The 22,039-nt window shown below is 34.6% G+C and overlaps 1 protein-coding gene across 1 annotated transcript; it reads left to right on the plus strand.

The window, feature by feature from the left end:
- Window positions 1-17,568: 17,568 nt before the first annotated feature.
- On the plus strand, window positions 17,569-21,404 carry LOC130629802 (uncharacterized). The gene is made up of 2 exons (XM_057443160.1): window positions 17,569-18,241; window positions 18,295-21,404. The coding sequence occupies exons 1-2, from the start codon at window positions 17,569-17,571 to the stop codon at window positions 21,402-21,404; spliced, it is 3,783 nt and encodes a 1,260-aa protein (XP_057299143.1).
- The last annotated feature ends 635 nt before the right edge of the window (window positions 21,405-22,039 follow it).

A 22,039-nucleotide genomic window follows, 5' to 3' on the forward strand; every position in this document is an offset into this window, starting at 1 on the left:
CCTTGGGCTGTTTGTTTTTTAGCAAAGTTTGAGGCTGGTGTTTTTATAAAGTTGTTTTTATACAAAAATATTGGAATCTTCAATTTTATATATTATCTATATTATAATGTCCGTCCGTCTGTCTGTCTGTCACGCAAAATGGTAGCTGCGACGGGCGAACCCGTGGATTTTTCCACGGGCTAACGACTAGTATATATATATTATACATAACAAGTTTTGTTTCAGGCTTCCAGAAGTTCCCAGATTAATTTTAAAAATATCGAGTGAAAATTTTAACATTTTTTTAAAAAAATATACTATATGTAAAATCTGTAGCTTAAATATTCCATATAAATTCAGCTGTTAAGTACAATTTTCTATAAAAGCCAGGAGCTTCTGGCTGAACTGCTCTTATTTTTTTACTTCTTCAGTAGGATTTTACAACTTTGCAATTGATTCTGTGAAAAATGCGTTGAGTTAAATTTTTGTTTTTGATTTGATATTACCATAATAATCTAAAAAATTGAATTTTAAAATTTTAACATATTCTATCAGTATTTAAAGAGGAAGGCGGTAGCAATATTTTTCGTCAGTTCATATGAAAGAAACCTGTGCAGAGAGGAAGCGTTTTTACCCAACATCAAGTTTAAAATCTCAAAATTTTTTCCATGTCCTCTCCTAAAAATAAATGAAGATTTAGGTGTCAGCTACAGCCCTGAAAAAGTACCTTATTTCAATAAAAATACTGTAAAAATACTGTTAGATTCGCAAAAATAAAATCTATATTGGTTAAAAAATATCACAAAATGTGTATCTTTTTTTACCTGACAACTATAGGCGTAATCCCAGGATTCTTGTCTGATCAAAAACCCTTCGCGAAAATTAGCTAATCAACCTAAGGTATATCTTTACCGTACATCCGTCTCTCCAGCCAGTCAAAGCTATCACTACTAAGCTATCACGTAGTAGAATACTAAATGAAATGTGACATTTTCACAATGGTCCCCACAAGGCGTGTGTATCAATGGTGACCATTTAATAGATGGTTCCCAGAAGGCGTGTGTTTGAAATGTGACATATTCAAAATGGTCCCCACAAGGCGTGTGTATCAAATGTGACATTTTCAAAATGATCCCCACAAGGCTTATGTATCAAATGTGACATTTTCGCAATGGTCCCCACAAGGCGTGTGTATCAATGGTGACCATTTAATAGATGGTTCCCAGAAGGCGTGTGTTTGAAATGTGACATATTCAAAATGGTCCCCACAAGGCGTGTGTATCAAATGTGACATTTTCAAAATGATCCCCACAAGGCTGATGTATCAAATGTGACATTTTCAAAATGATCCCCAGAAGGCGTGTGTGCGAAATGTGACATATTCAAAATGGTCCCCACAAGGCGTGTGTGTCAAATGTGACATTTTCAAAATGATCCCCACAAGGCATATTTATGTATCAAATGTTACATTTTCAAAATGATCCCGAGTAGGCGTGTGTGCGAAATGTGACATATTCAAATTGGTCCCCACAAGGCGTGTGTATCAAATGTGACATTTTCAAAATGGTCCCCACAAGGCGTATGTATGAAATGTGGCATTTTTAAAATGGTCCCGAGAAGGCGTGTCTCATTCAAATGCGACCTTTACATAAATGGTCCTATAAGGAGTGTGTATCAATGTATCATTTACCGACTGATAGCCTTGTGGTAGAGCGTTCGCTTTCAGTGCGGGAGGTCTTGGGTTCAAACCCCGGCCGAGTCATGCCAGAGATTATAAAAGTGTGAATCTATTATTTCTGCTTAGCGCTCAGCATGAGAATAGGATTGATATCTTAGGCGGTTGTCTAGTTGAGCGATTGCTGTGCTTCCACGACTTTCGTAGCTCAAATGGGAGCTTTAAATGCGCTAGGACCCCCTTCGCAGGACCCTCGTTGATAGCAGTACCAATAGGAACGGAAGAGGCTATCCTGGGTAAATAATAGTAATAATAATAATAATAATAATAATAGTAATAAGATAACATTCTCATAAATGGTCCACACAAGGCGTGTGTGTCAAAAATAACGTTTTCATAAATGGTCCCCAAAAGGTGTGTGTGTCAAAAATAACGTTTTCATAAATGGTCCCCATTAGGCGTGTGTGTCGTTATTATGAATGGGCCTTAGGATTGTGTGTTAAAAGTAAGATTTTCATAAATGTTCCCCAGAAGGCGTGTATGTTAAAGGTGATGTTTTCATAAATGGGCCCTAAGCGTGCATGTTAAATGTTTTTGTGAGATATATAACAATAGGCAGTAGAGTTTGGTTGTCACTATGGGATAACGATGAGTTAAGCATAGTGAGACCGCTAAGACTTCAGCCCATAGTGTGAACGTAAAAGTACCTACTTAATCACAGCTGAACTCATCGTTAGCAGAAAAGTGCCACGAATTCCTAGAAATCATATTTGCTCCGTGGCTAAATTTATTCTCAAGGAGCAAATTTTGGCGGGAAGAAAATTTGGTCGAAGGAAAATTTGGCGGAATTAGCGAAATTTAATTTGGCGGATACCAAAAAATATCACATTTGGCAGATAACGAAAATAACTAATTTTGAAGGAACTTTTTACATTAATAACTTAGATGAAAAAGAAAGTCGCTCGTCGCCAATACCGTCGTCAATTATAATCTTCTCATGCAAGAGCTTTGGGGACGAGAATTTCTTGCAGAAACACGAAGAAATCGACGGATAGCGAAAAAAATATCATTTCGGCAGGGATTTAAATTGACAGACTGTAATAAAGTTTAATTTGGGAGGAATTTAATTTAGCGGATTTTTTGTTAAATCTGCCAATTCCGCCAAGTTTTTTTACGCCAAAATTTGTCCCCTTTAAGATAATAAAATAAGATAAAAATTTCTAAAATTAATAACGCGCAGAAATATGCTCCATTCACAATTTTTATGATTTATAGCGGAAATTAATACGAGTAATATTTAGTGGTCCTTTAGGGCATATTATCAAGTCAAAAAATTAAATAAGAAAGGGCCAGGGATTTGGATTGGGTCCGTCGTAAACCGAACGTTCTGTAAATACGAAAGCAGCAGATTGCGCTTAGTCAGCACTTTTGCCGTAAACAAATTTTCAAAATGACAACAAGTATGGCGAAGTTCAAGAAAAACGAAGAAAAAAAGCAGAGCCTTTAAAAGTCATGAAAACATATGCACATATCCCGTGTTATTTGCACAACTTCGATTGTGACCATTGTGAAATTTAACACACGGTCTTGTGGGGACCATAGGTAGCATGGTTGGGATTGATGTGTAAATTTACACACATGCCTTGTGGGGACCGTTCGAATTACGAGGAATCGAACACCATGTTGCAGTACATATTCGCGACTTCACTTTCATCTCTGACAGTCGGAAAACTAAAAGATTGAGGAACTCAAGGTATGATATTTTTACTTTCCAACTGGTTCTCTAGGCAGCCTTTTTTACGCTTCCTTTTTTCTGCTGAAAATTGACTTTAAGATGAATTTTTTCCCTTTAATATATAGCTAGCTATAACTAACTACAAGCTAACTGGCAAGCTAAGTATTTTATTTAAGTCATGGCAGTTAAGTTACTCTTGAGTTACTATGCAATTATAATACAAGGACAAGAATTTCTTATTTATCCATCTTCAAGTTTATGTTAATTTTCGAGGCATGTTGCCAGCTAGCTTCAAAAGCAAGTGCATATAGAAATTTTATTTTTTAGAGTGGACATGATTATATTGTGTATTTGTCTATTTGAGTTGCAGCTTTTATATGATATATAACCAAGATTTTTCTGTACTAATTTCAAAGTTGCTCCATATTTTTTACACAATAAAAAAATAGCGGCAGTTTGATCTTGCCTTGTACAGTCAGGGAAAACTTTTAAATATACTGTTGCAGTATAAATAGTATATATACCTTTAAATTGAACACCCAGTACAGCTTAAGGAAATTACAGTGTAAATATGCTGGGTTAAACTTTGAATGCTAATATATTGCTTTTATTCCCTAGGGGCTGGTTTGTTTTTTTAATAGAAGGAGTATCTTAAAATTTAGCATTGTACGCAAAACCATGTTTATTTAACAAACGATTAATAAGATAGCATGCTTTCAGCCAAGGTAAAGGAATAATTGATTCAAAGTTGTTTCTTGCGAAAACGAGATATTTTTGAAATGGAAGTCGTGACTATCAGAAGAAGTAACATAAAAGGTTACCACTGATTTAAAATAATGCTGTTCGACTTTTTGTTTTTTTGCTGTTGTAGTGCCGTTATATAACATCACAACAACGGCAAAAATTTAATATAAATTGTCGACGCCATAATTTTAAGGTTCTTATATATATAAGTCACAAGTACTTTAGGCTTTTGTTGAAAATTTTAATACCACACTGCAGTTTGTCACCATTGCCTGTATATGCGGTTTTGGTTAAATGAAAGCAAGATGGATATTGCCACCTATTTAAGCATGTGTTCCCTACATCAAATTTTTTTATTGCTTTAAAATAATTGGAGGTGGGCACACATACTTACTTCCGCACACCAAAAGAAAGACGAGACTTAGTGCGTGAATTTTGAAGTATTTTGTTTTTAATGGTTTAAATATATAAGTGATTTGCTTCCTATAGGATGTACCAGTTGCTTAATTGATACTTAACAGCATATAGTAACGGCATATTTGAAAGTTTTCCCTGACTGTTGTATTATATTTTTAAAATATATGTCCCAGAAGCAGCTACCACAGTCTTTCTAATTCATTTTTCTCACGTTAATTCAGTAAAAATCTGTTGACCTAAAATTTAATTTGCCTATACCTGCTTTGTACACCATCAATAATTGCAGAGAATTGTTATGGATTAGGATTTGTAAATTTCTGTAGCTGAAGCTCTGTATATATTCGGTTGATTAATGAGCTCCATAGTGTTTTAACAAAGACAATATATATTTAGGAAGAAAAATTGTTGCCTGTGAAAGTACTGAATAGGCGTTATGTTCAGCTTTTTGTTAATATTGTATGAGAATGTGAATAAAATGTGTATAAAACAGGTTTTTTACCAATCCTGAAACAACTAAAGTATACCTTAAGGTATACCTTTTGAGCTTGGTTTTATAAATCGTGATATTTTTGGCAATAGTAAATGGAGGTTTTTTTATTCATACATTACTAAAAAGCATTTTTAAACACCTATATAATGGTATAAATATAATGTAAAGCTTTTCAAAGAATTGTGAAAGATGTATGTAAAACGATTTATTGTTCTTCACAAAGTCCCAGTTTTTTATTTATTTTACTTTTTTCAAAAATGCTATTTTTTAAGCTAAACTCTATATATAGAGAACATCTTAAGGATACAAATTTATCGTGGAAGAAATTCTTGCAGATAACCACATTTTCTTCCACGAATAATTAGTGAGGTACAAATTATTTGCTGAAAAAAATGTGGTAGACAGTTTATTTTTTAGCAAAACAAAGTATGGAAACCAATGAAATGACAACAAAGTTATAAAGTTATTGTCTAAATTACTAATATGTATATTAAAATTCAAATATCTGAAATAATATTGAACTCCGACACCAAATTACGCTTGCTACAGTATAAAATATGTGTTCAGTTTACGACACCTAATTTATTTCTTTTTTTTCTCATAGAATCCCAGTTTTCAATTATCAATCTTAATGGCTTGTAGACAGGTTAGGCTTAGATCAGTGATGAAATGCTCTACATGCTGTAATTATATATATGACTGATTTTAATTTTTTGATACCACTACCCGGTTTTATAAAAATGTAAAATGTGAATACCGTTTGATTGGCGGAAGTGTTATTGTACAACGTATTTTATCAATATCGATAAAAGGAAAATTTTTTTTTGATTTATTGAAAAAAAATAGATTTTTAGGAAGTTATCAGAACCGTGAAAATCTTAATTCGAAAATAATCCCAACTATTATTCACAAATCACTCTCAAATTCATGATATTGCTATTACTAATATTTTTATTCCGATTGATATATCGCCTGAAAGATCGTAAATTAGGGGATATTTTATTGAAAAAGATTTTTACTGCTTTCCTTTATGCGGCCTATAGCCTTCTCTTGAGACACTGATTATTGAGAAACATTTTACATAATTTTAAACTACTGCTGTTTTTGGTAAAATCAGAGTGAAATCTCCACGGTATATACATTTTTTTATCAGAATCCAGTTTATAGGAATGTTGAATCTGAAATTTTGCCAAGAATTTTTTTTAAAGATTATAAGAACAAAATCAAGCAAATTTACATTTACTACTAAGAAAAATTTTCTTTTTACAGTAGCTGCCGCTTAACTCGATTTTGGGCTATTTAAACTTTTTTTGATTTCCTAAGGGTTTTGCTTATCAAACTCTTTGTAATTACGCCGGATAACCCGAATACAGTTTAACTCAATCTATATTTTTTGTCTCCTAATAACTCGATAACTACAAAAAATAATGTAAAAATAAAGCAAAAAGCACAATTTACTGCTTTTAAAACAACTAAAAAACACATTGTTCGTTCTTCTTTAAGATTGTCTTGTGCACTCTATCTCCAATGAAATAAAATTTAATAAGATTAAACTTTTTGGGCATAGTCTTAATATGAGTATTTTAATATTGTAGGGTCGCAGAAAGAGAGCCAAAATCGATCATAATGAAGTGGCAGTGACTCATGTAACGAAAGGTGTAGATCAGGACGGGCTGAGAAAATATTACATAAATAAAGAAATAGGTATGCTGAGTATTACAAAAAACCACACATTCTTAAATGCCAAAAACAATTATCTTATGCGTACAAATTAGTTGAGGAATAAATTTTTGCGAACCATATTTGTATTAATAATATAACCTTTATTTTTGGGAGATAGAATTTTCAAGCAATTAGTAAAAGATGTATTTTAAAGTTAGCAGAAGCAAAATACAATGGAATACAATATCTCGGCGGACGAAAAATTTAGGGAAGAAAAATTATCCAGCAATTTTAAGAAATTTTGCAAAATATTCTCCCCATTATTTTTCCCCTTTTTAGAACACGTGACCTCTTTGTCCTTAATTGCAAAGTGAAATAAACCTAAATGGGGCAACAACAAAAGTACAATAAAATTTCAGAATTTGGGTGGTTTTTAAAGTTTTCGGGGCATTTAATTTCGTGGATGATGAACACGTGTTTTCGCTGTGCTTAATTTGACAAGTTCAATAAAAATTACGTAATTTGAAAAATATAATTCTAAGTCAATTCAAATGCTTAATAACATATCCTTTAACCTCATGAACACTGCAGTTTGCGCACAGTTGTAACTGTTTATACAAATTTTGTCCTTAATAGAATGATTGTGAGATACTATTGAAACGACGCCCTTTATAAGTGCAAATTAATCCTTTAGAGTGCAATTTATGAAATTGAGCTTCTTATGAAGCGCTAAAGCAGTAAAGAGTTAGTATGTTTTCAATCGTGAAAATTTACTTTTTTTATTGTTAAGACATATTTTCTATGGTTACTTGATTTATTTTTTCAGCTATTGTGCTGCTTGCAAATCATAATCGCGAATTTTTTCCTTCATTATAATGTGAAATCTTCACTAGATGATTTTTATGACGATCGTCATAAATACTGGAATTTGATTGGTTTGGTCGCGTTTGTCGTCATGACAAAAAGTTGAATTGGTTTCTACTTTTTGTCGCAAAAATCGTCGCAAATATCACCCAGTGGAGACATATCTTTTGAATCATTCTATTAGCAGTTCAGTGTCTGCGCGAGGGCCACCTATAGTTTTGACCGAGGGAAATTTTGAAAATCATCACCTCTTAATTGCCGGAAAATGCCTTAAAATTAGATAAAATTGGTGTGTTTTAAAGATATTATGAAATAATATAGTTATTTTTTATGTTCCTTTATAAAAAAACGTGTTTTAAAAAATGCCCCTGCGACACTGGATTTAACGTGGCATAGAGGACATTTATTACCCTGTTTTCTTTTATTTCGTTCGCTTTTATAAACTACTAATTAAAAATTAATCGCAAATTGCACTCTGTTTAGCAAATGTAGTTTTGCTTTACTACCAGGCAGCAAGTTCGCAATGTACAAAGTAGCTAATTAAGTTAAAATAATTTTTTAGGTTTCGGAGTTTACGCAGAAAAGAATTTTACGAAGGGGGAGTTCTTATTGGAGTATCCTGGAGAACTTATTAGCGCCGAGGAAGGAGAAAAAAGGCAGCAACGCTATAACGCTAAATTTGGTTCATTCTTGTTTTTTTTCAACAAATGTTGGTAAGTATTAGCCAGATATACCTTATCGGTAAAAAAAGTCAGTAAGAATTTTTCGGTCGGCAAAAATGTTGTTTACTTGCACAAAATTTAGTCACTTTTTGCCGACTTTTTTTTCGTTAAACTAGAATTTGGAAAAATTTTCATGCGAGAACAATAGATGTACATCATTCTCTCGTTTCTACTCTCACATTTTTTTTGATTATAGTATTGACGGAACCTTCTCAGAGCGGTTAGGTAAATACGTCAACGATAGCGCAGTGGCGTTTTGTAATTCTAAAATGCGCCCTATAGAAGTTAACGGCAGAGTCCATTTCTGTCTGTTCGTTCTTGTTAACGAAATAGTGGCCGGAACCGAATTAAGATATTCCTATGGTGACAGCAATCTTCCTTGGAGAACAGTTAGTTAGTTAATTAGTTATAAAGAAAGAAACAACAAATTATAACATTTTTGTAATATTCTTATGAAATTCATCTTAGAATAAAAACACCAAGATGCCTATTACGATTGCACCAAAAGTCTCTACGGTAAGTTAAAATGCTTTAGTCTTGTCCTGTATGTTCTTTACCCCGTAAAAAAAGTCATGACAATACGCCCATGTTACATGTAGTAAGTAAGTGCGTTCTAAAAGTGTTTCTTTCACAATTATCATTAATGTCCGAAACTATGAAAATTTTACTTTCTTTTTACTTCAAAGAAGTGCTTCTTGTGTACACTTACATCTGCAACAGTCAAGGGAAGATTTTTTTAAACAAACAAAACAAGTTTATAAATAAAATTAAAATATTGCGTACTTCTTTTTCTAATTTTTCAATTGTTGTACGTTCTCTATTGTTTTTTGTTGTGTAATAAAAGGGTTGGTGTGATGATTTTCACAGTAGTAAAGTATTGTGTGAGGTCTGGGAAGTGTAGAAACAAAAACATGGCTGTCAAATGACAAGACTATAAATTTGCCATTATTAGACTTCATCGCATATGCTTGTTTTGACGTTCGAAGCACCTGAAACGCAAAATGTCTTAAAGCAAACAAAAATTTAAAACAGGCTGTATAGTTTTATAGTTTCATACTCCTACCCGTCTGACAGAAATTTTCTCCCTTTCTTGGCCAAAGTTTCACAGTTTTCGCAGCCAATTTACAAACATCTTGAAAGGTGTTATGTCTACTTACTAAAACATCGGCAACTTTTAAAACTATATTGTACAATATTATTATTATTATCATTGTCACACACTATAATGAGATTGATTACTTTATAAGTAAAAAATAGGGAGGGTTGAGTCGGGAGCGTGGTCCAGAGAAACGAAGGGAAAATAAAAAACAAGTCTTTTACGAAAAGTCCTTTTATGTAAAGGACTTTTCGTAGACTTTTATGGCAGAAATTCTTTTTGGGCTGACTTCTTATAATTCGAATTTAATTTATTTGGAACATTCCGTTATCGAATTCACGAAGTTGTAAAATCTACTTTACTGAGCGCTTAAAAATTTGATTTAAATTTTAAAGAGGGCGTTTAAAGGCAGATTTTCTTTGCGCCTCGGTTCGACTTTGAGTTTGCACCGTCTTGTTAATGTAACCCTCTTGATTTCAATAGCTGTGTGTTGGCCCTGAATTCAAATGAATAAAGAGTCTAATGTATAGTGGTTGAGCCAAGAACTTCTAACCTGTATAAACGTTTATTTTGTAGAAGATAAATTATGAGGTTCGTCACTTTTAATGAAAACTGTACTTGCACCCGTTTTATCATTTTCAATGTCGTTAAAGTAGCTCATTGGAAAATCAGCACCAAAAGACTTTCTAGGTTGGTTCTTATAATCATGATTTATGCTCATCGTTTTAGCAGGTTATTTATATATATATATGTTTGCTTTGTGAACTTAAAAAATTTCTCTATCAAGTTTTTAGAAATTCAAGTATCACATTCTCCCAGTGACTAAAAAGCTTCAGGAAATGTCTATTAATTTTAGGCTTTGTTTTCTGATATAAATTTTATAGTGTTGACCGGTAGTTATTTTGAAAGTTTAGATAGTTTAAGTTTATTAAACGCACAGAACATTTGCATCTCACTAGTTATATTAAAAGGACGTTTGTTCCCAAAAAGTTAAATTAAATAGTTGTTCGAGAGGGAACTAAAACGGGTGTTTTACTAAATATATTATTACCAGATCAAACTGTACTGTATTAAGTTATTTTTTATTTTTAAAAACATAGTTGTAAATGAAAAAATTCTTTTAAGATTAAATACCAAATGAAAACTGTAAATGGTGTATTAATGTGTTATTTTATATTTCATTTTTTGGAAAAGCTAATTGCTTCAACCCTCACGATACTAACGTTTTATATGAAGTTAAAGATCGCACGTGTATTCAAACTAGTTTTTGTTAATTTTTTCTTATAGCAGTATTATTCTTAGAGTTCATATCTAATTGGAACATTTTGCTCTAATAAACTTGTGCGAAGTTTCCAAAAATCGTGAAAACCGCAAAAGTTTCTTCTGCAAACACTTTCTTCCCTTAAAGTATCAAGGACAGCGCTCAAAAGTCCTGGCAAAACAATTGGATACTCCTCAACTTCCCGAGTCCCGGAGAAAAAAATAATGGTTGATTAACTTTTATTGTTCCCGTTTGTTCCATTGTTTAATTAAAAACTTTAACGTAATTAAAGTAGAGCCACTTTTAGAATTGTCAACACAATGACTGGCAGTAAGCGGAATTGGGTCAGCCGTCCCAGAACTCAGAGCCGCAGACAAACTAATTACACTGCGTGTGTCAATATGTTAACAACACCCACGTTGGCGTTTCTCATGAATGCTTGTCATGGAAATTCCAGCCAAGACAAGCATTCATGAGAATTGTTCACTACGATCGAACCATCCATCATGACGGCCGAGTATTATTGGTGTAATGTAATTGAAGTAAAGCTACTTCGTGTATTGCTAACATACTGTCTGTCAGTGAACGGGATTCAATCCATGGTCCCCAGAACAAACTTGATGCATCGCGACAGATATAAGAAAGCTATAATCATGGGAAACAATATTTGTCCCCACAAGGCACTTTGAAACTTCACAACCTTGACATGTGGCCCACAAGGCGCTTTCCAACTTTTTTGTGAACCATGCGAAAATCTGTCTAAAAAACCGTTTTATTATTATTGAGTAGGTAAGATTATATGTTTAGGAGCTATAAAACCAATTATATATAACAACCTCATGTAGAAAGATATTTTTGCGGAGAGAAGCGGAGCCCATTTCCTCATTAAATAAGCCAAATATAAGGGACGGAGGAGAGTGTATAGGATTTCCGCACGTATACATCAAAATTTAAATTTTCGTAGGACGTTTTTCGACTGGGTTGTCCCGTAATTTTTCTGGTTATTTTTTCGTAAATTTCAGATTGAGCGAGTATATACGGCGATGGAGTGCTTTTGTTTATTTAAAGATCTCCTAGCGGGAACTTCCAGTTGAGACTAAGTTAGTTCTAACCACGTGATTCATAAGTCACTTTGACTAATATCACGTGACTTTTTCTCGGATAACATAGCGCCTCAAACTCAAACTTTCGTTAATCTAAGCTATATCGAAACTTCTGGAAGGTTATTTTCAAGAAAACGAAGAAAGGGTATGTTTAGCTCGCTAGTATATCACTATTTTTTACATGTAATGGACCCATTCTTATTCTCACTCACACCTAAAGCTAGCTAGCTTAAAACTACAGATTTAGATAGAATAATAATAGAACTTAGATAGCATATAGCTAGCTAGATAGTATTAAAAAGAGCAAACAGTACCTATGGTTAGCACAAAACTAGCTACAAGGCTAGCATAAAATTAACTACTTAGTTGGGGTAAAACTACCAATGTATCTAGCATAAAATTAGCTATTTTAGCTGGCATTAAATCAGCAAAATAGCTTGCTAATAGAAATATTCTTTCAGACAGATTTTCTAGCTATAGCTAGCTAGCTTTACATATACTACACAGTGAGTGAGATAATTCTACACTGTAGCGTAGGAATGCCCCATCACATAGCTGGTTCTAGCTACAATCGTCCATACAATTTGTTGTCTTTGGCAATTTTATACCAAAGATCAAGAACCAAAAAGTTTAGCAAAGTCAGCAAAAGAACATAGCTAGCTAGATATTTTGCAGATAGTGTGTTATGTTCTCACTCATGATCAATGTTTATATAAAGGTATGTCACATGTAATTGTTTACGTTGCTTAGCCATTAAAGGGCAGTTTTTAACATTGAGGGGAAATGGGAGAGCCATCTTTTCGTGGACGATTGTAGCTAGCTATATATGTTGTACACACATCTGGAAATAAACTTTTTTAACCCTGCCGGTGAGCATACATCATGCGGCTCAAGTTACAGAAACGAAAATTATTTCAATATATTACTGAGGCTTTTTAAATTCTGAAAAGCGGTTCTCGTGCAATCGTCAACATGTTTTGAAAATCTTCAAGTATATTCATTATATATATATTTCTTATTTAATTTCCTTATATGTATATATACAAATAATGTCTTGATATATAATTTCTTTTTCTGTAACTTGACCTGAACTTTACACCAATGCTGGATATCATGTTTAAGTCCAGCTCTAGCTAGGTACCAAGCTAGCCTAATTTATTGCTATACTTTTGAAGTTTCTGTTCAGTTTGGAATAAGAGCTTTTTATTCTAATGTCATGAAAACTTGTACTAAGGCGCAGTTTACAATTTATATTAATTGGTCCACCAAGCGTTTAACACAGTTACTTGACCAGCATTTCTCAAAAGGTTAATTAACTAGGCTGTGTGCTGTAAATTCCTAAGTGTATATAATATTCACCTGTAAAGTTTCGTATATATATATATTTATGCCCTCCTGGTCTATTGGCTATGACACTCATGCAAATGAGAGATTCAGGTTCAAATCCTGGACAGGGCTAGGAAAAACATAATTATCTTGCACCTACAACAACCAGGTATTCATATATGATATTAGCTATATATTGAGTATAATAGGTAATCTTTGAGTTGTAGAGGAGTTACATACATTCATCACTTTAATTTATAGAGCCCACAAATGCTTTGTTTTTGTAATAGATCTGTCACTTTTTGTTAAAAAGTTTTGTGTTGATGAACCTGGTAGGCACAAGAAACCAAAAAAGACTTTTTTACTAAAAAAATAATGCTTTTCTAGTTGACTTCTCTAATCATTTCTCTACCTTGACTTTTTAATGTTGTTAGAGTTAGTAAAAATCCATATTCTCAAATTCATTTGAACCAAGTTGACTTTTAATCTCAAATTTATCAATATATACATGATTTTTTTGTCATTATGACCAATTGTTTAAATTCTTATATTGGCACATAATTCTGCTAAGATGATTCACTCTATATTGATCTTGTAACAAATTTAATGCCATTTTTTAGGTATTGAACTTGAACTATTTGTACCTCAATATGTTCTCTACTCCTAGACTAATATGATACTTAGCTTAGACATATTGAGTATACGTAATCTTTGAGTTGTATGGGAGAAGAGTTTCTATTAGGGTGGCTGCCCCTACCCTGCTGTTCCTTTGCCTTGCCAGCACTTACGTGTCCTAACTAATGCAAAGACATGTAAAAAGACCATTAGCTTCCTAACTAAAGTTAGTGAGCATAAAACTAAATTAGCTGGCTAGTATAAAAGTAGCTGAAAAAAAAGAATTGTTCTTGACAGGCTCATATCTTTTGGCTACACATATTATACTGAGTCAACAAATTTTGCCCTGATTAGGAATGCCTAGCTATAGGATTAAAACTGTAGGCACACGGACGCCGGATATCATGTTTATTTACATCTCAGCAGTTTCTGATTGGTCAGATTATAAACAAAAAGTAATGTCATTAGCCCGTAAAATATTGCGCCTGAACAAACTGCAAATTTGCTATTTGCTACTATAAATAGTTTTTACAAAAACAAACATTTTTTCCATCGATTGATTGGAAAAAATGGATCACGTAGATTTTTCCAAACACAAAAATTCTTCGCTTTAATTGGATAAAATAGAACACGTGGTTTAGGCGACGGAAATATACTTTTCTGGCGCCACTTTTTTTAAACCCTCTGGAAGTTTACCGGAGTGTGTTGTGTTTGTTTGCTGGAACGAAATTGATACTTTCTGGATTATTGGATAAGTATTATTTGATAATTTTGTCCGTCTCTTTTGTGTTAGTAAACAAAACACATTCAGCTAGGTGTAAACTGCAGCTAGGTGCATCTTTATATCTGATTTTTTGTCCCCAGCTGTGTCCCTGCATTTTGGCGTACTATTATATAGCTAGCTAGATAGCTATATCGTAGTAGTTGTAGCTTACTGTTTATATCTTATTTTTTGTCCCCTGCTCTGTCCTGTATTTTGATTCAAGGACTATAACTACATTGCCACAGTCGGCAAGGAAAAAGATATACTTCTGTTTATATCTGATTTAGGTTCTAACTGCAGCTAGGAAGCAACCGTAGCATCATAGAAATTGTGCACATTGTAGTCAATTGTACCATCGTAGAGCAATCAAGACAAATTAATCATGATATCTGTCCAAGCATATCGTGCCACTATCGGTTCCTTTTATAATGTAGCTGCTAGCCACTCCAAAAATATTAAAAATGAAACAATGAATTTGCACAACCATGCAGAAATGCTTTTTGACAAGGTGGATAATAACAACTTCAATAGTTTTTTGAAACTTTTTATTTCAGTAATTTTCATGTGTTGTCTCAGCTGTAATATCAATCTTGCATCTTTGAAATTAATGTTATTGTTATCTGGTGACGTTGAAAGCAATCCTGGACCCTTTAATAACAACGATATTGACTTCCAAATATCGCTACAGGAATCTTATGCCACCCATCTTCTAAATCAGCCAAATTCTGCTGATCATATAGTTGCTTATGCTAGAAGTATTGGTCTGTCAAATATAACATATCGAGAATTGACAATAGGGGATGGCAACTGCTTTTATAGAGCAGTAGTACAACAACTTAATCGTCCTGAGATCAGACAAATTGTCTCCCCTGAACTACACTTTCAAAATCACCTCCAACTACGAGCAGCCGTGGTCAAATTTGTTCGCAAAAATAGTAACTTAAGCATTTTTCAAAATAACAGAGACTTTTTATCAATAAGTCCTGAAGAGTGGGAACGCGACTTACAAATTCAGTCAAGGTCTACTGTTGATGTTGTAGAAATTTTTATACGAGCTGCTTCAATAATGCTGGGTGTCAACATTTTAATAACATCTGATACCAGTACTGCAATACACCCATATACCCTTATTAGTCCTACTCATGATGAAACACATAATATTGCTGGTGAACAACAAATGGCACATCTATTGACTGATGGTACCACTGCTGGTGCTTTTATTTTGCTTGGAAGGGTTAATGAAAATCACTACCAATCCTTGGTCTTTGATGACAATGTGAGCAATCCTTCTGTTCCATCATCCACGCCACTTAGTCCATCTAAAAAAATTCCTCGTTTATCATCGAAATATCCTGAAAATATAACCAATCAAAAACCTGGTGAAAAGAAAGTTACTACTTTGAATCAAAATCAAGACCTCCTAGTAGAGAAAATAATGAAATCTTATATGTCTACTGCTATAATACCAACAAGAGTTAAGCCTAAATCCAAGCCTAAACCCAAGCCTAAACCCAAGCCAAATTATAATAAAGAACCTGCTTTAAAGCTAAAGTGTCTTCAGTTAAATATTAAATACGAAGAACCTAAAGTTAATGAAACAAGTATCGAAACAATAAACAGACACAGGCGAATAAGTTATAGCTGCAAAAAAACCGTTTCTAAAACAGCCATGGATAAGCAGAAAAATGCTAATTTGAAAAAACCACCTGCCTGTAAACGTACATGTGCCCCGCCACCTAATACACTTCCAATTATTACACACAACCAGGTGAATAATTTACCAACCACACAGTCAGTGCCTACAATTGTCACAGACAACCAGACCACTGACCAAGATCAAATTTATGGAAATGAAACCTCCACCATTCATCAAAATCCTGATGTTGTGGCAGCTGTAATACAGTTTGAGGAAGGTGAGAAGTTACATAGCTTGGCAACCTGTAAAACTTGTCGTGAAACCCGGCCAGTATTTCATGCTACTCCCCCTATCAGTCCTACTGCAGAAAATGAAACAAAACCAATTACGGTAAAGCCTTGGAAAATTTTCAGCGATGAAAGGTGTGACAGGTGTCATCGGGAGAGCCTTAGTCGTTTTAAAAAGAATGTAACAACACCTGCTAGATTTTCCGGTATACTGTCAGTTGATGATGATGATTTGGGCCCATTACACGATAACATCCGCCATAACGATATGCATTTTTTACCGGTACCACCATATCTTCAAAATTTGACCATACTGGAAGTAGCATTGATTCGTCGTATCACTGTTATCATGAATATACACCTCCTGCGATATGGCATGCTTGCATCAAAAGGACATTGTATCAGTTTTCCTCAGAGAATGCAAATTGCTAAATAATTGCCATCGTTACCATCTCAGGTTGGAATAGTGGTTATTAAAAAAAAAGGAACTCGAAATTCAGTTCAACAGTATACTGTGCAAAGGGGTAAAGTTGAAAATGCATTATGAGGGCTGTGTTTTGGATACCCAGAAGGTGGCACTGAATATCCAGATACTAATAGTGAACATCTATACAATGGCTCTGATCACATTGACAAACCTTTAAAAGGACGCTACTTTCAGTTCCTACCGAATGAGTACTATAATGATGTTTCGATAAAATATGACCGCATTCAAAATTTACCAGAGATGCGTTCTGAATTACCTGGCTTGCCTGTTGTTGAAATGCCACATATTATACCAGAGGAAGACAAGGGTCCTGCTGAAAATCAATTTCTGGAAAACTTACCTCAAGATGATGAAAGTATAACCCGTTCTGGTTTAGTTTGTCCACTTGAATCTAAAGATGCTGACAAAGAGTTGCGAACAATACTGCAGAAGCTCTTGGGCTCTGAGGATGCAGTTAATCAAGCTCTTGAACATGGCACAATTGCGAATGCAAATTTGGAATATACACGGAAGCAGCCTATTCGAGAATTAAAAACTCCTGGTTTTTTTTACTATGGCATACCCAACTGTTTTTATTAATGGAAATTGTGACTTAACGGTTCCAAGGTTGAGTAAAATTAACTTTGAAGAATACATCGAACATATATATTATTGTTCTGATAATCGTGTAGCGCGTCATCCATACTTAAAATTTTTCTTATTGAATATGCGCTTACGAATGCAAGCACTACAGCAGGGTAGCTTTCTTGTTTCCCAACAATTAAATGATGCACATCTCACAATTGCTGAACTGAGAGATAATTTACAAAATGACGATGATTCAGTTCCACGAAAAATTATTAGTATTGGAAAAAACCTGGTGAATACTGATCAATACTGGAGAAACCAAAAAAAAAAAGTGGATGCTCTATTGTTTTTCAGACGAAAGGAGTTTGGCGATTTACCGGGCTATTTTGATACCAACAGTTGTGCAGAATTCCATTGGAAACCATTACATGAATTACTTATTAAGTATCATGCCTTAATAAACAATTTAAAAGAAGATACTGTGCGGCAACAAATGGAAAACGACAGCAAATTCAAGCGGGAAATGATTCTACAAAATCTTCATATCGTCACACAGTATTTTGATGCAAGGACTATAAATTACTTTGCCACAGTCAACAAGAAAGTGTTTCAATATAATGATAGTTGGTGGCGATATGAATTCGCTAAAGGTCGAGGTGAGATACATGGTCACGCAATTATATCGTCCTCTAAACACGCTCAAAAGGTCAAAACAATCATGGATGGATTGTCGAATGATGTACCTGACTCACAAGCATCCCAAACTGCTGCACAAGAACTTCAAAATTGGTTGCAAACCACAAATGAAGACAGTGATGACATTTTTTCACTTCACTGCATCCTGCTGGGGGGAATGAAATTATAGATACCTCTGGAATTAGAACTTGGGTTCCAAACAAAAATCAATGGCCAACACCAGAAGGGAGTCAAGCTCCTCCAGACCATAACCCATTGGCGCAAGAACTTGCAGATGTCGCTAACCATGAAGGTGGTATAAGAGAGCAACATACTTATCTTGTTAATAGAATAGGTCTTCATAATTGTAATTCCAGTTGTTTGCGTTATCGTCGTAAGAATAATAAGGAAAAGGATACCGCTCCAAAAAAGTACTGTCGTTTTCATTTTGGTGATCTTGATCCACAAACCAAAAAAACAAGTGGCAAAGAGATTCATCCTTTTCATGCTGTCATAACAAAAGGGGAACATCCTAGATATGAGGGACCACGCGATCATCCTCGCCTAATGATGCATGTTAAAACACGTCTGCTTAGTTGGCTAGCAAATTGTGACAGTCAAGTCATTATCGATCAGGATCTTCTGGCTCTTCAAAAATACATTGCTGGTTATGCTTGCAAGGGGGCAGCCTCAACTGAAGATTTGGTACATGTTTATCGGCATCTCATTGAAAACACTGCTGATGGAAGCACTGTTAAAAATTTGGCTCAACGACTACTTCAAAAAATTGCTGGCCTAGTAGATGTACCAGGTGCTGCGGCAGATTTTATTAATAGTGGTGGCCGTTTGACTAGATGTACCAGGAATTTTCGATACATTGGTATCAGTGGCTTCCGAGCATTGGATACGTCTGGTGAAGATGGAACCGTTACAAAGAATAGCACATTGGATAAATATTTGAGCGATAAGCGTAGAGAAACTGAGCCAGAAATATCATTATGGAACTGGAGCAAGAAATGTAATTGTACCTGCAAAGTAGATCACGTGCCAGTTTTTACAGGAATATCTACAAAACCTGTTTGGCCTGTTACTGAGGACTATGCAAAAGCTATGCTCGTTATATTTTCTGTTGGAACGTGGCATAATACTGAAGAATTGAAGGGACAACATGAGTCATTTGCTGCTGCTTTGGCTTCCTTTGTTCAAACTGAAAACTGTCCCCCTATATTAATAGATGCATTGAAGGAGGCTAAACAATCATTCGATAAAAAGAGTGAGAGAAAACAAAGTCACACTCGTGTAATCAATAATGAAACCGATAATCAGTCTTCATGTCAATCATCACAATATACAGATGCAAGTTCTCAAAGTTCCCAAAATTCAGTCATTGCACAAATGAACATAGGCAGAGCGATAATGAGAGATATTGCAAGGCATCACGTTGCTGATATCAATGAGCCGGATGTACAACAAGTTCTTCCCAATGGAGGGCCTACATTTGATTGGAATAATTATGCAATTCAAAGTTTTGGTAGTCAATGGCCAATTAATGCTGACACATGGTTACAATCTATATCTGAAGAAGCAGAAAGAAATGAATTGCAGCTGGCTGATGATTGTACCTTACCCCAAATAAACATCTTAAATGCTAATGAATTACAGAGAACAGTCATTGGTATAAATCTTCAGCATTTATTGCAAGTTGCAAAAGGAACTTTGCCAACAGGTACCCAGCCATTACGTTTATTAATACAAGGAACAGCTGGTGTTGGGAAAACATTCATCATTACTGCGCTCACCAGAATCGTTCGGCGTATTTTTAAGCGAAATTCTGCTGTTATGAACTTGGCCCCAACTGGTGCAGCATCAGTCCTCATACCTAATGGTCGCACTATACATTCAATGACTCCACCACCACACAAACTGAAAAAAGATAAGAATTTAAATTCTGTCCAGCTTTCTGACTATCCGTTGGGTGATGTATCTCTAAGAAAGCTGAGAAAGTATACAGGTATGCATGAAAACAATGAACTGAAATTATTTCAACTTAATATTGATGAACGTAGCATGCAGTCGAAGCTTCTTGTGGCCTGGTGCAGCCAAAGATTATGCGAGGCTACGGGAGACTTTGATAATTATTATGGTGGTGTACCAGCTGTCAATTTCTTTGGTGACCTTGGTCAGCTTGGACCAATTCGTGCTTTGGATCTACATCAGCCACCAAAACACGATGATTCGACAATCAACTTTGCTGGCTATGCAATCTATCGCTCGTTTCAAGATGTTATTGTTCTTACAGAAACAATGCGTCAAGGCCCAGATCAGTTAGCTCTTTTGCAGCGACTACTTAGAATACGTAATGGATCGATCACTCAACAAGACTGGCAAGATATAAATAGTCGTTACGAAGATGCTTTGCCACAAACCGAAAAATGTAACTTTTCGCATGGTCGCGTCCTTACATTGATGGAAACATGGAATGAAGTTAATGAGGAAAATCACAATAAATTAGCTAGCCTTGGTGTGCCTGTTGCTGTAATTCCATCAAGAGGCCGTGGTAAACACCACTCTTTGACTAATAAGCAACTGGGTCAAATACCGCTGAGATCTTTAATGGCAGTTGGTGCAACTGTAATACTCACTAAGAACCAAAAAGGTCTTACGGGCCTCGGTCTTAATAATGGTGCGATGGGAAAAGTAATTGCAATCCTTTATTCGCCAAATATGTCACCACCTGAATTTCCTATAGCTGTCATTGTCGATTTCCCAAATTATAAAGGCCCAATATGGATTCCAGAACATCCAACATGGATACCAATTACTACTGTTGAAGGTCGATGTGAATCTAATTGTTGCAGCAGAAATGGCCTGCCATTGATGCCAGGATATGCGATAACAATTGCTAAAAGTCAGGGTATGTCGATTGGAGATGGTAAAACTGCCGCCCACATGCGTATCAAGTTACAACAATCAATTCAGATGGAAAAAAATAACCTTGGTACAGCTTACACTGCATTTTCAAGATGCGAAAAAGAAAGGAATTGGGCACTTGTCGAGCCAATTACTCAAGAACGTCTCTTGTACGTTAATACACATCCTCGTATGAAAGCCAGACAAGAGGAAGAGCAACGGCTGAAAGCATTATCAAATGAAACCATCAAAAAATTTGATATCACTATAGTAAAGTATATTAACTTGCTGAAAGACCTTGACGAGTTTTGCGATGATGATATTGAAGATGCAGTTTGTCCTTCACCATCTGCAGATTGCTCATGTATTATATGCACTTCTCAATCATAATGATAATCACAACTGAAATTAACCTATGTTGCAGATAATATACATTAAAAAACATTGTATATGTTCATATATTTGTTGTGAAATCAATATGCGAAGTAAAATTTTGATTTAGAAAATAAACAAAATAAAAACCGTCTGCCCATGAATTCGTAATTATTGGATGTAATAAGCCGAAGTCAAATACTTGATTATAATATCAATGTATAGTAAGCTGTATCCAAGAATCATGGTAAACATTTTTAATTCAACAGACAGAATAGTTGTTTCTCAAAACAACCGTCTGCCCATGAATTCGTAATTATTGGATGTAATAAGCCGAAGTCAAACACTTGATCTAATATCAATGTGTAGTAAGCTGTATCCAAGAATCATGGTAAACATTTTTAGTTCGACAGACAGAATAGTTGTTTCTCAAAACAACCGTCTGCCCATGAATTCGTAATTATTGGATGTAATAAGCCGAAGTCAGATACTCGATTTAATATCAATGTATAGTAAGCTGTATCCAAGAATCATGGTTAAAATAAACTAAAAATACTCTGCCTAAAATCAGGCATCAAGATGTGTGATTATTATCAACAAACTCAATTTAAAGGCAAATTAATCCTCGTTTTTTGTAAGAAGCCTAAGCATTT

This window comes from Hydractinia symbiolongicarpus, chromosome 1, assembly GCF_029227915.1.
Source record: "Hydractinia symbiolongicarpus strain clone_291-10 chromosome 1, HSymV2.1, whole genome shotgun sequence".
NCBI lineage: Eukaryota > Metazoa > Cnidaria > Hydrozoa > Anthoathecata > Hydractiniidae > Hydractinia > Hydractinia symbiolongicarpus.